Raw genomic sequence first — 16,562 nt, forward strand, 5'->3', positions numbered from 1 at the left:
GGGCTAATAGTGAGATGGAGGGCAAAGAAGATCGGATTGGGCTATTCTCCCGAGACGTAGCGAGTGGGGCGGGGCTTAGAGAGGCCCTGGATACGTCAGAGCGAGGAGCGACGTGGACTGGGCCGCTCGAGGGCGGGGTTGCGAGGTGGCCACCGATTGGCCCTTGATCGGGGCGGATGAAGAGACGGTGGTTTTAAAGGCAGCTTTTCCTCTGACGTCAGAGAGGCGCCGTGCTGTCCTGTCAAGAGGAGCCGAGCGCGCCATGCTCAGCCGAGGGAGCCCGCTGGCCGGTCTGCGCCCCTGGCTGGCGGCGCGGCGGCGGCTCTTCGCCAACCCGGAGGAGCCCTGGCGGCCGCTTCGGCTCAGCAGCGTCCGGGACGGGAATTTCTTCCGAGGTGAGCCCGCGGCGGAGGGAAAGACGACCCTTTCCTCCGCCAGGGACCGCCCTGGAAGCCTATCCTACTTCTCCGGGGTGTTGTTCTGAGGGCGGCCGAGAAGAAAATCGGGGTATTCGTTGAATGGCGTTGGCTGGTGGGCTCATCCCAGCCTGGGGATCCTTGGTGGGGCAGCTGAGCCCCCAGGCTTGGCTCTACCGGGCTTTCCGGGCACCGCTTCTTCTGGTCCCCCCATTAAAGAAAGCTCCTCTTCGGGTATCTTGTTTCAGGGGTCTTCAAATTGAGCTTTTTTATGACTTGTGGACTTCAACTCCCAGAATTCCTCAATTCTTCAATTCTGAGAGTTGAAGTCCACAAGTCATAAAAGGGCCAAGTTTGAAGAGCCCCGTCCTATTTAGAAACCCTCAAGCTGTTTGGAGTCAGCAGACCTCAGTTGACTTAACTGACTGATTTATTGATATATAAATATATCAAATATATATATATATTTCTAAAATTTGGATTGCTAGCAAAGAATTAAGGGAGAACTGGAATAGCTATTTCTCTCTACCATATTTGGGTTAACGGTGTAGCATACAGCACTCTAGATAATATATATATATATATATATATATATATATATATATATATATATATATATATATATATATATATATATCTTTTAATGACCCTCTAATCCCCTTTATTGGGGTGGAGTTGGGGCAACTGAATGGAACCGAGCATTTACTGGCCGGATGCCCTTCCTGATGCCAATGCGGAGTTCACAGCAGATATTTTCTTTTTTGCGCCCAGATAGAGAAACATTTGTCACTGCCTAGGATTGAACTCTCAGTCTCCTGAATTGTGAGGCAAGTGTCTTCCTTTCTAGGCTGCTCTGACTGACTGATTATGTGGTCTCAAATAAGTAAGCCTCAATTTTGTGAACGTCAGATTATATAAGACTATAAGGATGTTAGTGACTGTTAGAATTCACAAAACACTGTATAACATGGCTGTCCTGGCTTAATTTTCTCCCTTTTTCAGAATTTAAGAAGCTGACCAATTTCCAGAACCTCAAAAGTGGCTTTAATTCCTTCCTTCCGGCAAGAGATCTCCCTCCTGAACAGACCGATGTGGTGATTGTTGGCGGTGGGATAATAGGCTGGTCCATTGCCTACTGGCTGAAGGCAAAAGAATCACACAGAAATGCCATTCAAGTATTGGTAATTGAGAGAGATAATACAGTGAGTTCTTATTTCAGTTCCGCTTAAACAAAAGAAACATGAGATTGAGTGTTATCAAATGATGCAGTACTGTATTCAGGTTTATTGCTAAAGTTTGAAAGTAATTAGAGCAGAACTTTAATGGTTGTTGAAAAAAATCTCTTTAGGATCAGCCAGCCTGGCCAGTTGGAGAAATTTGGGGAGTTGTAGCTCAATCAAAAGGAGGTTCTACACTTTGGTTGGGAGTTCCAGGATGCATTTGTGAGACCCTGGCATCAGTGTTCAGTTAACCTAGTGGGTTATCTTCAATCTGATATTATTTCTCTTGTTATGTTAAGTTGTAAATATACAGTTGGGAAAGACTTTTATCAGAAAAAGATAGGATAAAAATGTAATACAGTTAAGTAAGGGGTAAAGTGCCACTTGATTAATTGGAATAAGTAATTCATTAAATTGCAAAACAGCAGTATGTGCGAATTCAGTATTTTGTCCTACCAATGTTGTTCCTCGTCTTTTTGCTACTATTTGTGTGACTGAAATACATTGGAAGAGGAGATTTAAGTATAGCTAAGTAATTCCTCGCTATCTCTGTTGTTTTACTGCAGTATTCCAAAGCATCCACAGTTCTTTCTATCGGAGGGATACGGCAACAATTTTCAGTGGAAGAAAATATCTGGATGAGTTCTTTCTCAGCAAACTTCTTGCGTTTAATCAATGTACGTTATGCTCTCTCTGGGTTTTTCAATAATTCAGGGACCTCACTTTTGGTTCTATGGTTACTATTTTGTTCTACTTGTCCCTGCCTTCCCACCTCGTCTCCCCATTGCATCCCCTGGTGTAGTATGCAAGTAATCTTGAAAGAAGAAAATGAGGGACAGTATTAGGTAGTTCCTTGGATATCGAGAATAATATGACTGAATTTTTTTAAGGAAGAAATAATAAATGTTGCATCCTATTAGATAGATTGCTAAGAGATAAGGTTTGGTTAGGTGTTACATGAATCCAAATCTGTATTAATATCTGCAAGCAAAGGTGTTTGTTAGCTATATTCACTGTTATCAAATGTGTGAGGTGAACTTGTGAAGTAGCCTTAGTTAATCCCTGATCTCATGGGAAGCTCACCTTGGACTCTCTTGTATGAATTTGTAGGGATTTTATCAATCATCGTGAAATAATCTAGATCAGGTTTGTCAAACTGCTGGCCCACGGGCTGGATGCGTCACACCCCAGCTCCGGCAAGGGGGAAAAAGTCACGATATGTCACGACACGTCATGTGACATGGCAAGTTTGACACTCCTGGATTCTCCAGAAAAGAGCTACATTTCTCTTTATTTTTTTTTTTTTACAAAAAACGTTTATTTAAAACAAAGGGTTCAAAAGACATAATATCAGCAAATGGAAAGAATTACTGAAGTTACATAAGTAATGCTCAGTATAACCATAAAATAACAAACCATATCAAAGAATGTCCTTTTGATACGAAAAAAAAGTATAAATCTTTGAGTTTTTAAACACAAACTGTTATTTGCCTTGTGTGATGTGTAGCGTGCATGATGGGAAGGCACGCTCTTACTAATTGTCACTCTATCCCTTTGTTTCTTCATTCCAGGATCATCTTGGTGTTGTTGGGGAACCACCCATAGATATTCAATTTAATCACTCAGGTTACCTCTTTCTGGCTTCAGAGAATGAAGCTGCTGTTTTGGAGGAGAATGTAAACATTCAAAGGTAGAGATCTTTTGAGTTTCTGGTTGAATGGAGAAAGGTGCTGACACAGATCATGAATAACAATTTCTTTTTACCACATTTTGTTGTAAAGCCACAGTGGTTGTCTCCTAAGGTTACCCAGGTTATCTTCTTCATATTAATATGCATTTTCTATTCATTTAATGAGCCGAGATGGCGCAGCAGTTAGAGTGCAGTACTGCAGGCCACTTTAGCTGACTGTGTTCAGCAGGTCAGCGGTTCAAATCTCACCGGCTCAAGGTTGACTCAGCCTTCCATCCTTCCGGGGTAGGTAAAATGAGGACCCAGATTGTTGGGGGCAATGTAAATATATATATATATATATATACACTGCTTACTGGTGTACACCGCTTAGAGAGTGCTTGCACTTAAAGCGGTATATAAGTCTCATAAATAAATATATAAATAAATAAATTTGCTGTGAATCCAAGAAAAGTGGGTGTTATTTAAATTAATAAGACAGAACAAAGGAAAAAAGGACAAGCAATTAAAAAGGGAAAAGAAAGAAATACAACAAAAGAAATTATATCTGGAACCTCGTCTATACACACACATACACACAAAAATGACTATTGATTAAAGATGATGGTACTTTGGTTTCAAATTCTCTGTGATACTTAGCATAGTGACCTGATTTATGTATGAAAGGCCCTAAAGGGGCTTGTTTGATTTTGATTTGTAAACTAAGTGATAGTTAAGCAAGCCATAATTTGTCCTCACCATTTATTGTTTGACCAAATTCTAAAGGATAAGATTGGACTTAAATTCTCCACAAGTAGCATCTTTTTGAACCAAACCCATCTTTCTCCCTGGGGAGAAAATTGTTAGGAATGCAACAATGGGATATTAGGCATTATAAAATAATAGAAGCAGGAAGCCAGCATCTTGTGAGACAGATGTGACGTGAGGCAATTCACATGATTTCCTTGATTCTTGACCCGCCAGACTGTAACAGTGAACCTGTTGATCCCCCACAGTTTAATGAGATTACATGGCTGGCTTAACAAGTAGAATTGATGGACCTTTTGCCCAATTGTACATTTTGGAGACAAGCCTTTTCTGTTTTGTGGATTTTCAGTAGAACTTTTTTTTTTTTTACTGATCTCATTGATTAAACATTAATATTTTTAGTAGTCTGAGTTCCTAAGGGTTGTAATGAATGTTATCTAATTTTTATTTTATCCTTTATTAGAAAGGAAGGAGTAGCTGTCTCTCTCTTCTCACCGGCACAATTGAAAAAGAAATTTCCGTGGATGAACACTGATGGCGTAGCTCTGGCTTCTTATGGTACCAGCTGCTAACTTTGTAGCTCTCCTAAAGCCGAATGATAGCATCACTATTTTGACTAAACAATTGAAGGCCAAAAACAATTATCCTGTTTTATAGGCTGAAATCACTTGGAATCCAAAACTGGAAAGCTGATTTTCTTTGCCTCTTTGCAGCTTGATACCGGCAGTAGATCTTCAGTTTATCAGTTTCCAGTTCATTTGATCCGAGATCAAGCTCAAGCATTCAAAACCTGCAGATAAGAACATTGGGGACAAGGATTTTTACTAAATTTGTTGATGAGTCATCAAAGGACTTTGAATTTGTTTTTTTATGTCATGCATCTAGCAAAAAAGATCAAAACCCACTTGTCAAACGATGCATGCTGCCGACCAAATTAATATTTGGTACCTCCTAATAACCCATAAGATTATCTCAAACGTGATTATTGAGCAAAGCATAATGGGCTGGATTCATTCATGAATTACAAATTTCAGTGCTTGTGGTCAGCCTAATTCCAATCAGTTAAATCAGTGGTTCTCAACCTTTTTAATGCCGCGACCCCCAACCGATCGTAAGTCAAGGACTACTCAACTGGTGCAGCACCGTTTGCAGAATGGGACTTTTGGCGGGCTCAGCAGGGCAGAGACAGGCTGGACAATTCCTATTGGCTTTTGAAAGCCAATAGAATTAGACTCTATTCAAAAGAGTCTATTCTATTGGCTTTCAAAAGCCAATAGAATAAAAGGGAGTAGCACAGCTAAGGAAAAGGGGGAAAGAAATGGCGGACTGCGTTGTTTGGCGACCCCCGTGAAATGGTCGTTCGACCCCAAATGGGGTCCCGACCCACAGGCTGAGAACCACTGAGTTAAATTATGTTGCTGCTTAGAATTCTGGTGAAGTTGGCTTTAAGTCTAATTTGCTGTTAACGTTTAAGTGCCAAGGCTTGTATTCCTAGCGTTTTTCTTGTATTCCTTCCTGACTTCCTTCAGGCTTGGAAAATGAGGGCTGGTTTGATCCCTGGACTCTCCTCAATGCTTTCAAGAGGAAAGCCATCTCTATGGGCACGGTCCAGTATAATGGAGAAGTGACATGTAAGCATTCTTCTTTGTGCTTCCTGCCCTAGCCAACACCTAGCTTTGTTGCCAACTCAAATATGTTCTGGGGCACAATACCTGGAACTGAATCGGTAAGAGTCCAATGGTTTGAATCAAAACGATATTCTCTATCCTGGAGTCATTACTGTGGAGGAAAAAAAGAACTCTTCAGAATCAGTTTTGGGAGTTTTGCCCCATTTTACAACCTTCCTCGCCACACTTGCGAAGTAAATCACTGCAGCTGTTAAGTTAGTAGCACAATTGTGAAGTGTTTCTGGCTTCCCCATTGACTTAGCTGGTCAGAAGGAGATCCCCTGACCCCGGGACACTGCAGCCGTCGTAAATACACGCCAGTTAACAAGTGTCTGAATTTTGATCGTTATGACCAGGGGCCCCCAGTTGTGAGCGTGAAAAATGGTTGTAAGTCTTTTTTCAGTGCTGTTGTAACTTAGAACGGTCACTAAATGAATGGTTGTAAATTGAGGACTACCTGTATTAGGAGTCTTTTATCCTCTGCTCCATACTATCAGGGAGCATTTTATCAATTGGGGGGGGGGAGAGAGAGAGAAGAATTTCACACTTTCCATGATTCCCGGTATTAGGTAACCTTTGAGCAGCTCTATGAAAGCATAATTATTCTGCGTCTTACCATAGAACAGTGAGGACGAACCTTTTAGAGACTGAGTGCCCCAAAACCAGCCCCGCCCCTGCCCCCCATCCGTCCCGCCCTGCCCACCCACAGGGCCACTCACTGCCTCCACAGCCCACCGAACGCCCAGGCGGCCCAGCAGCGCCCTGGCCACACCCTCCACCCGTGCCCCACAGCATCAACCGTACGATGGGGCACGAGGGTGGAGTCTTGTTCCCACTGCCTGGCTGCCATGTCCTTGGCTGCGCTGCTTCACACGGGCCACACTTGGGGGCGACTCTCCTCTGGGGGAGCTGCTGGTGAGGAGGGGGTTGCGGCGGGGCTGGGGCGATGGCGCACGTGCCCACAGAGAAGGCTCTGAGTGCCGCCTCTAGCACACGTGCCATAGGTTTGCCATAGAAGGTTTTTTTTTTTTCCCCCAGCCTGGCACCATTATTGGAGTTTTGAATCTAAACATATCCGGGGATAATCAGCATGCAACAGATAACTAAAACTTGCTAAGGCACTTTGCCAAGTTGCAGCCATTTAGTTAGGGAGGAGAGAAACCTGAAACTATCCTAAGACCCACATTTAGTGTTGGCACTATTATAATTTACCCTAACCTCCACCTCATCTTAAAAACTTCTTATCTAGTCAATTCAGTAGCAGTGATTGATTTGAGAAAGTTGTATTCTTTTTTAACAAATAATATTTGTAAGAGGAGCATTTTAGGCTTCAGATCATGCTATAAAACACTGATAGAATGGGTTGTATGTTTAAATTTAAACTGTAAATAGGAAGGAGGTCTTTTTTAAAGTCTTTATATTTCAGGAATGAATCAACGGCAGCTGCTTTTACCATCTCCTCCATCTCTTTCGCCTCTCCTACAGCTTTCAACTTGAGTTTTTATGAAACGAAGAACAACGATGAGTCTCTTAAAGCCTCGCGTATTAGATCTGTTAATGTGAGTCTTTATTTTAAGGCTCGGTTGCGCCTCTCACAAATGACATAAAATCACGTGCTTTCTGCTTACCAAAATCATGTGTCTTCTGCTCTCGTCTTGGATGCTTTCTTCATCAGTGGCTCAGGGTAACAAGACGTAAAGCATTTTAACAGGCAAGACTGGATATGCCTGGTGGACACTGGCACGAATCAGTACAGGTAGTCCTTGATTTCCAGCCATTCGTTTAGTCTGAAGTTATAATGGCACTGAATAAAACTGGCCTATGCTGTTCTGTCCCAGCCTAGGTGAGTCCTTGTTAAGCTCACAAGGAGAAACCCCTCTTTCAACAAGCAGGCTGGAACTGCAAGAAAAAAACCAATCCCCTTTTATTATTCCCAGACCTGAGTCAATGTCCAAGGCAAACAAACACAGTCCACAGAAACTTAATTCCTCAACATGAACAATTGCCTTCAGCAACCAGCCCCTCCCATACCTTCCCTTTAATTATGTAGCCAAGGTGTGGCTTCCTAATGCCTTCTCCTTTGCCTTTGGAGCCGCCCCATTGCATTCCTCTGTCCTACTTGCTTTTCTTGCCAGCGTTTATGTGCATCCTGGATAGCTCTCAGCTGTGATTCCTCGCTGTCCAACTCAGACTCCCAGCACAGCTGTGTCTCAGCCTGAGTGCGAGTAGAGGGGCCAGGCTCCTCATCCGACTGTAAGTCTTGGAGCTCCTCAGAGCCTTCCTCTGACTCTGATGTCACTCCAGGCCCCTCCTCCTCCTCCTCTTCCTCTGATTCCCCAGACTCAGCTGCCGGGTCCACTGGCTGGCGAGGAATCACAACATATGCCGGCTTTTCACTTATAACCATCACAGCATCCCCACAATCACAATTTGGATGCTTGGCAACTGGTTCATATTTATGACGGTTTGCAGTGTCCCAGAGTCATGCGATCCCCTTTTGCGACCTTCTGACAAACATGGTCAATGGGGAAGTCAGATTCACTGAACAATGGGGTCACTAACTTAATAGATGCAGTGTTTCACTTAACGACTGGCAAGAAAGGCTGTAAAATGGGGCAAAAAAAGGTTGTAAAATGGGGCAAAACTCCCCTAACACCCGTCTGGCTTAGCAACAGAAAGGTTGGGCTCAAATGTGTTTATAAGTCAAGGACTACCTGTCGTTTGTGTAGTGCTGCTGATAAAATTATAATGGAAGCGGCACCAACATTGGTTAAATTTGTACCATCATGGATTGACCGATTGACTTATGGAAATTGGAAGGCCACCCTGCTCATATCACCTTGGGCAACTTACAATCTTAAACCAGTGCATATATGTTTCTGTGTATGTATGTGTGTATGTAGATCGACAGCTAAAGCTACAGCTATCGACAGATGAGACTAGAACAGGGGTAGGCAACCTTGGCTCTTTTATGACTCGTGGACTTCAACTCCCAGAATTCCTGAGCCAGCTATGCTGAGGGGAAAGGGAGAGGTTTCCAAGCTGAGCCATGCTGGCTCAGGAATTCTGGGAGTTGAAGTCCACAAGTCATCAAAGAGCCAAGGTTGCCTACCCCTGGACTAGAATAACAAACACTGGGGCCCAATGCCTGGAGGAAGAGCTAGGAAGTTCATCCAGGTGGGATAGTTTCTGGAGAGTGGTCATTAAAGGCTCCTGAGATTTATTTTGAACTCTTTTGAGACATGAAAGGGAGGAGGGAAGACCGCGAAAGAAGTCCAACACGAAGCGTCAGCTTTTTTATTAGTTGTTCAGCAAATGCTTCATCTGTTCTTCCCTCTTTGCTTTCTAATTCCTGTTGGGAGGGGTATCAGTTTGTTAGTGGACCATCTAACTGCTTAGTATAAACTTACCAAACTGCTCTTTGGTTATCCTTAACCTTCTAGGTCCAGTTGCCCGAAAGTATCGAACGTGCCAAGATAGAGTGTGCAATGGTGGTAAACGCGGCAGGAGCCTGGTCAGGCCAAGTGGCCGAGATGGCTGGCATTGGGGCTCAGTCCGAAAACATCTTCTCGGGGGTTAGGTTACCAGTAGAACCTAAGAAAAGGTGAGGTTCCATTCCATATCTGTGCAGCGTGTATTTCTTTCACCCAAAGAGCAAAACTTGGTTTATTACATGGTTTGAACGGAGCTGTTGAGGTTTCTAAATTGGGGGTTTCTGGCATGGCCTAATGTGTGAATCCAGCCATCCAATTACAGGTAGTCCTCAGCTGATGACCAAAATTTCTGTTGTTAAGCGAGACATTTGTTAAGTGAGTTTTGTCCCCTCTTACGACCTTGCTGGCCTCCGTTGCTAAGGGAATCGCCACAGTTGATAGGTTAGTAACACGGTTGTTAAGGCAATCTGGCCTCCCCATTGACTTTGCTTGTTAGAAGGAAGCAAAAGGCGATCACGTGACCTTGGGACACTGCCACCGTCGTAAATACGAGTCAGTTGCCCAGCATCTGAATTTGGATCACGTGATTATGGGGGTGCTGCAAAGGTCGTAACTCTGAAAAATGGCCATAAGTCACTTTTTTGTGTAATTTTGTAATTTTGGTCACTAAATGAACTGTTGTAAGTGGATTACCTGTATTGTTGCATGCCTTTGGCAGTTTGTTGGGAGTTTAAGGATTGCAGTTTCTATCGCATTTCTCAGCTGCTACTCAGGATACGTTTTCATTTCCTTCTTTAGCTAAATAGCTTATTATCTTTGGTTTGCACTCCCCTAAATATACTATGGATCGTTCCTAAAATGGATGGCTTGCCTACAGCTCATTTTACAGTACCTGCTGACCTTTGCATGCCTCTCCTTGGCCAGGTTTAATCCCTGGCCTTTGAAATTGAAAAGATCTAAGGATGCAATGCCAGGAAAGTAGAAAGTAGAGAGAAGAGCTAGCAGAAAGTTGCGACCAGCTGGACTAAACCGTATCAGAATAGACAAACGCAAAACTGTAGGTTCAAGGCAGCTTCATATATTAGCAACAAACCAAATGATACCCAGTGTCTTCCTGAGCATGTGAAACTAACAAGATACAAACTCCTGTATCTTGTGGTATTAATGAGCCGTGGTGGTGCAGTGGTTAGAATGCAGCACGGCAGGTTAATTCTGCCAACTGCCTGCAGTTCGATTCTCACCGGCTCAAAGTTGTCTCAGCCTTCCATCCTTCTGAGGTTGATAAAATGAGGACCCAGAGTGTTGGGGGTCAATAGGCTGACTCTGTAGACCGCTTAGAGAGGGCTGTAAAGCTCAGTGACGCGGTATCTAAGTCTAAGTGCTATGGCTATTACCTCTTTTACACCTGTTTGTTTCTATTCTTGCTCTCCTAGCTCATAAAGCAAATAGGTTGGTTATGAAATATTGCAAAAGCATCTCTTTATCCCTTTTCTCCTAGGTATGTCTATGTCTGGCACTGCCCTGAGGGACCCGGCTTGGAGTGCCCGTTGCTCATTGACACCACCGGAGCGTATTTCCGAAGGGAAGGTTTGGGTGGCAACTATCTTGGAGGCTTAAGCCCAACAGAAGTGAGTTGATCAGGGCTTTGGGACAGTTTTCTGCCAGCTTGTAAGGATTCTGCGGAGGCAAAGTGACGGGCTTATCAGTTCTAGCAAGAAGCAAGACGTTCCCAAAGCCCTTCGTCTTCTGAAGTGCTCGGATTTCCACCCAGTGTCCCAATTTTATAATAAACAGTTTCATTATAGTGGCAATTCTGATACCTGGTATCAGGTGGATGCCAGAATACCACGCAGGAACTATTGTGTTTGAGCAGGAATTTAAATCCAAGCTCAATCAATCAATCAGAATAATGTTGGGAGGGAGCTTAGAAGTCTTCCAGTCCAACCCCTTGCTTAAGCAGGAGACCCTGTACCAGTGATGGCGAACCTTTTAGAGACCGAGTGCTCAAAAACTGGCCCCGCCTTTGCTCCACCCCCTGCCCGGCTCCTGCTCCGTCCCACCTGCCCGCAGGGCCACTCACCGCCTCCAGGGCCCGCTGCAGATTGCCCAGGCAGCCCAGCAGCGCTATGGCGGTCACACTCTCTGCCCACGCCCTGCAGCATCAACTGTGCACGATGGGGGTGTGAGGGCAGAGTCTTGTCTACACTGCCTGGCTGCCATGTCCTTGGCTGCGCTGCTCCGCGTGGGCCATGCTCGAGGGTGACTCTCCTTCAGGGGGCTGCTGGAGAGGAGGGGGTTGTGGGGGGAGGCGAGGCTGGGGCAACGACACGTGTGCCCACAGAGAGGGCTCCGAGTGCCGCCTCTGGCACCCATGCCATAGGTTCACCACCACTGACCTATACCATTACAGGCAACTGATTGTCCATCCTGATCAAAAAGGTCCAAGATGGCCATAAAGGTGTCACTGAAGCACCACTCTCTGCATGCAACATCTGGCTTTGATTCCACAACCACCCGTGTCCCGGGCCGTGTCCTCCTCTTCTCCAGCCTGGGTCCTCCATCTGACTGAAACTGGGGGACCTCCCCCCACATCTTTGGGCTCCTCATCAGTACTCCACTAGGTCCTCCGAACATCCCCCCCAGCTGCTCGTTCTTTGCCCCATTAAGTTTAGCAGTCCTGTACATCAATCACTTTGGGCCCTGCTTTGCTAGCGCCCCGATCCTGGCTCGCCCACAGCAGGCTTCCAGGCTGAGCTCTGCCAGGGAGGCAGCCTGACCAACCACCTCTTTTGTCTTGAGTCCAATACTGTTCTGAATTTCACCTTGTACTGTAAATACCATACTTGAGCAACCTGGATTTTGTTTTCATAGTAGTAGTAGTAGTAGTAGTGGTAGAAGTAGTAGTAGTAGTAATAATAATAATAATAATAATAATAATAATAATAATAGTCTGGATAGTGGATGTGGCAGTGCCTGGAGACAGCAGAATAGACGAGAAAGAACTGGAGAAGATAACAAAATACAAAGACCTACAAATAGAAATAGAAAGACTGTGGCAAAAGCAAGCAAGGGTAGTATCAATAGTGACAGGCTCCTTGGGTGCAATCCCAAAACAACTGGAGCACCACTTGAACACCCTTGGCATTGACAAATTCGCTATTAGTCAATTGCAAAAGGCGGCCTTACTAGGAATGTTTCCATCCTGCGACGAGATCTATAATACCATCAAACATCGACATCTGCCTATCCCAGGTCCTGGATAGGGACTCGATAGGTAGACAAAATGCCAAATCCAGTCTGAATATCTGGCTGACTATGCGATGATCCATAATAAATAATAATAATAATAATAATAATGAATTGGAAGGGATCTTGGAGGTCTTCTAGTCCAACCCCCTGCTCAAGCAGGGAAACCCTATACCATTTCAGACAAGTGTTTTCAATTTTCTGTATTCTCAAAGTCCACTGAAACGTCCTGCTGCTGGTTCAGGCTCCACTATTGTTTCCTGAAAGTTCATTTTTATCCTTCTGGGATGACCTATCTTAAAGGGTTATTTTTGTAGGAGAACTTCAAGATTCAGATAGTCCTGGGCTTACAACCACCTATGACTCTCCCTGTGGTCATGTGAAGAGAATTCACTCAGCTTGGCAACTGGCATGTATACGTAACGGTTGCAGCATCCCGGAGTCCTTTCCGGCTGGCTTCCGGCTAGCCAAATCAACAAAGGGAATCCAGATTTGCTTAAAATCCGTTAGCAAAAAAGGTTGCAAAATTGGGTGAGTCTTACTTGATGGCCACCTCGCTTAGCAACAGAAGTTCTGGTCCCAATTGTGGTTGTGAGTCGAGGACTGTCTGGGTTTTTTGATGGAGCCATAATGTCTGCATTTACTTTTCAGAAAGAAGAGCCAGATACTGCAAATTTGGAAGTAGACCCTGAGTTCTTTCAGGAAAAGGTCTGGCCTAAGCTCGCCCACCGAGTGCCATGCTTTGAATCTCTGAAAGTAAGATATTAAGTCATGAGAAAAACCGAGAAGTTAATACCTTATCTTAAATTTCCTTACAACGGTTAACTCAAGCACACCGTAAGAGACATGATAGTCATTTCGTATCTTAGGACATTTTGAGCTGGGCTTAATATATCTTCTAGATCAGGAGTCTTCAACCTTGGCCCTTTTATGACTTGTGGACGTCAACTCCCAGAATTCCTCAGCCAGGCACGTGTGCCTGGCTGAGGAATTCTGGGTGTTGACGTCCACAAGTCATAAAAGGGCCAAGGTTGAAGACCCCTGTTCTAGATTATCCAGCACAGCGGAAGGCTTATCTGCTGGTTATATCAATTTAAAGTCAAGATTCAAGAACCTGAATTCAATGGTTCTTACTGGATCATCCAGACATCTCATTCCTTGGATTTCAGTGTTTGGAAACTGACCCTTCTTTATTATTCTTCTCCACTTGTGTCTCCTATTTAAGCTTGTTTGCAGTTGGGAGCAGCTAGTTAGGATTAAATTCCTAACCTAAGTATTCTGTTGACATGACTTGGATTAGCCCAGCCAACCAATTGCTTGAGAAACCAGCTCTCCCTGGGGTTTTTTTTTGGGGGGGGGAGGGCGGGGGGGAAGTGGCTTTTATATTCTTTACCCTTCAGACCTGTCTCTAAATGCATTGTACATCATGTCCAGGACTAACAGGAATTTGATCTCTATCTCTGGCAGGTAAAAGGTTCCTGGGCTGGTTACTATGACTACAATACCTTTGATCAGAATCCTGTGATTGGCAGGCACCCACAAGTGTCAAACATCTTCTTTGCTTCGGGTTTCAGTGGGCATGGACTACAGCACGCCCCAGCAGTGGGACAAGCCATAGCTGAGCTCATTCTGGACTTCAAATATAAGTCCATCAACCTTGAGAGATTCTCCTTCAATAGGCTAATTAGAGACGAGAAGCTTCTTGAGAGAAACATAGTCTAAAGTCGTCCAAGTTGGGATCCATTTTGAGAGTGAGTTTTAGTTGTTTATTCTCCCCTTCTTTTCATCCGCAGGCCAAGTCATTATAGGCTCAGCTGGCAGTGCAAGGAAGTTGCTAGGACTGTGGTACTGCACAGCTGCAGTTCAATTGAATGGGTCCATTTTGTGCAGAATAACTCCAAAGAGTAACTGTAAGGACCCACCTCAATTTGCCTCTTAAGAAAACAGAACTCTTGAATGTCTCTTCCAACAGGAATCTTTATTAAGAGAAACTGATTGTAGGCATGCTAGACAGGATCTGAGGGATCCCCCCCCCACCATTCAATGTTTTAAAGTGTTCCCAATCAGCCCCCACCCCACAGTTCTTCTGGGTGATTCAATCCATCCGTCTGCTCTGCTCCGTCAGCACGATCACTCATTCTCTCTCTTCCCAGATCCCAGGTGTTGCATTTCCCCCCACCCCCTTTTCCCTCACTGCCGGCAAAGGGGAGAAATTCAGAGAGAGTACAATGAAAGGCGATGGCCGCATTGTTATGGTTATTACTCTTGAGGAGAATCAACAAACGGTTACTTTGTAGTTAATGGAGGAAATGAGAGTCATAAAGCCCCCATACTTACCCTCCTCCCCTTCCGTAGTATGACAGAATCCAGAAGCGAGTAAGAATTGATTTTATATCAGAGTAGGTAGATAGAAATGAAATATAATTGGATTCTGGCAGTAACTGAAGAGTTGTGTGCATTGTTGCTATGATGAAAGCACCCGGAACCTGATACCAAAGAGGACACTTGTTGAGGACAGGGTTTTCCCCTCATCAGCTATACTTCTTTTGCTCTCCTTTGTCATTTCTCCTGTGCATTCGGCAGAGGAATTTTGAGAAAGAGGAAGGAGATGACAAAAAGATCTGTTGTCCTTCTTCTTCCACCGTTTGGTCTGCTTAGCTCAGCTTTAGAGAAAGAGGAAGTGCAGTAGTTTATTCTAGATCATTTGTAGGATTGTGGCTGAAAGGAGACAAAAGGAACAACTGAACTAGGCCACTTCTTAAATCTCTCTCTCTTCTCCCTTCTTCAAGACAAAATTTAGATCAAGAATAGGATGTTCTGGACTGAAATAGAAGTTTACTGAGGATAAAGCTTTACTTGCAACCATTAATCAGCTAGTTCCTCAAACCTGGAAATGTTAAGATGGGTGGACTTCAATTCCCAGAATTCTAAGAGCTGCAGTCTACCCATTTTATCAATTACCAGGTTTGAAAAACACTACTCTAGGAGCTCTCCCTTCCCTAGTTTATCCCCAGAACCTGATATCCAGAAATATACTGAATCTATAGGAAATCTTAATTTGTTCTTCCAAATGAAAGTTACTCCTAAGAAATCTACTTCAATCGCCTTACACAAAGTACCTCATTTGATTTTTTTTATGACATTTTGGAGCAGGGCTACAACTGGGACATAAATACAGTGTGAGGTGCAGAGAAAGTGCATCAGCATTCTCTTCCAACATACGTGGATCATGTACTGTAAAACATGTTGATTTTAGACATAGACTCGGGAACCTTAACTCTGCAGAATAGAATACTGATCTACTGAGCTTAGAGCATCACAGTGCAAATAATTTTTAACAACGTTGACAGTGTAAGCCAATAAAACAAATTATTTCCAAGTGTATATAAATTATTTCCAAATGTATACAAAATATGACTCTTTTGCAATGTTTATTGTATAAATAATATTTTGACATATTTAAATGATATATCGGTAGGGATATCACAACCAAAGGGAATTGGTTATTGTTGTTGTTGTTATTAGTTGCGAAGTTGTGTTTGACCCATCGCGACCCCATGGACAACGTTCCTCCAGGCCTTCCTGTCCTCTACCATCTTCTGGAGTCCATTTAAGCTCACGCCTGCTGCTTCAGGGACTCCATCCAGCCACTTCCTTCTCTGTTGTCCCCTTCTTCTATTGCCCTCCATCTTTCCATTTTTTGATACCTTTTCAATTTTTTTTTATCATGTACTGAACTGATAAATACCTCCTGTAGAAAGATTCCCAGTTTTTTGTCTGAGGAAGGTTCATCCCAAATAATTAAACCTTTCTCTCTCTTGCTGGCTGAGATAAGCTTACTGATCTCACAGAGATATTTTCTCTTTTCAAAGAGGTGCCAAAGAATCAAGGTTTAAGAAATTCATGTGCCTTCCTTCATTAAGACTCTTACTTCTTCCCGTTCATTCTGCAGCCTTTGCATATACATAGAGGCACAGTGGAATTCTTGGAACAGAGAGTTTGAACTATTCCTTTCTATCTTACAGTTTGTCACCGAGTACGTCCTCAACCTGCATACTCTTAGTTTCTTTTGCAGTACTTGGCATCACATAATTTTCGAGACTCTCTTCCATCTCCCATTTTTTTTAAAAAAAACACACATT

General features: G+C 43.8%; 1 protein-coding gene across 1 annotated transcript; it reads left to right on the forward strand.

Moving 5' to 3' along the window:
* The first annotated feature begins 209 nt into the window (after positions 1 to 209).
* FOXRED1 (FAD dependent oxidoreductase domain containing 1) lies at positions 210 to 14,191 on the forward strand. Its single transcript, XM_039356637.1, has 11 exons — positions 210 to 395; positions 1,419 to 1,618; positions 2,203 to 2,313; positions 3,208 to 3,326; positions 4,537 to 4,631; positions 5,603 to 5,704; positions 7,226 to 7,299; positions 9,184 to 9,344; positions 10,673 to 10,802; positions 13,072 to 13,176; positions 13,888 to 14,191. The coding sequence occupies exons 1-11, from the start codon at positions 263 to 265 to the stop codon at positions 14,140 to 14,142; spliced, it is 1,485 nt and encodes a 494-aa protein (XP_039212571.1). The 5' UTR covers positions 210 to 262; the 3' UTR covers positions 14,143 to 14,191.
* Positions 14,192 to 16,562: the final 2,371 nt, after the last annotated feature.

The sequence above is a fragment of the Crotalus tigris genome, unplaced genomic scaffold (assembly GCF_016545835.1).
Source record: "Crotalus tigris isolate CLP2741 ecotype Arizona unplaced genomic scaffold, ASM1654583v1 scf7180000018825.4774228, whole genome shotgun sequence".
Lineage (NCBI taxonomy): Eukaryota > Metazoa > Chordata > Lepidosauria > Squamata > Viperidae > Crotalus > Crotalus tigris.

What these genes read in the sequence shown, in the direction of transcription:
- FOXRED1 (XM_039356637.1), top strand. Translation starts at nt 263, where the DNA reads ATGCTCAGCCGAGGGAGCCCGCTGGCCGGTCTGCGCCCCTGGCTGGCG. An exon ending in GGACGGGAATTTCTTCCGAG is followed by an intron (nt 396 to 1,418) that starts GTGAGCCCGCGG and finishes TCCCTTTTTCAG; the next exon opens with AATTTAAGAAGCTGACCAAT. An exon ending in CGTAGCTCTGGCTTCTTATG is followed by an intron (nt 4,632 to 5,602) that starts GTACCAGCTGCT and finishes GACTTCCTTCAG; the next exon opens with GCTTGGAAAATGAGGGCTGG.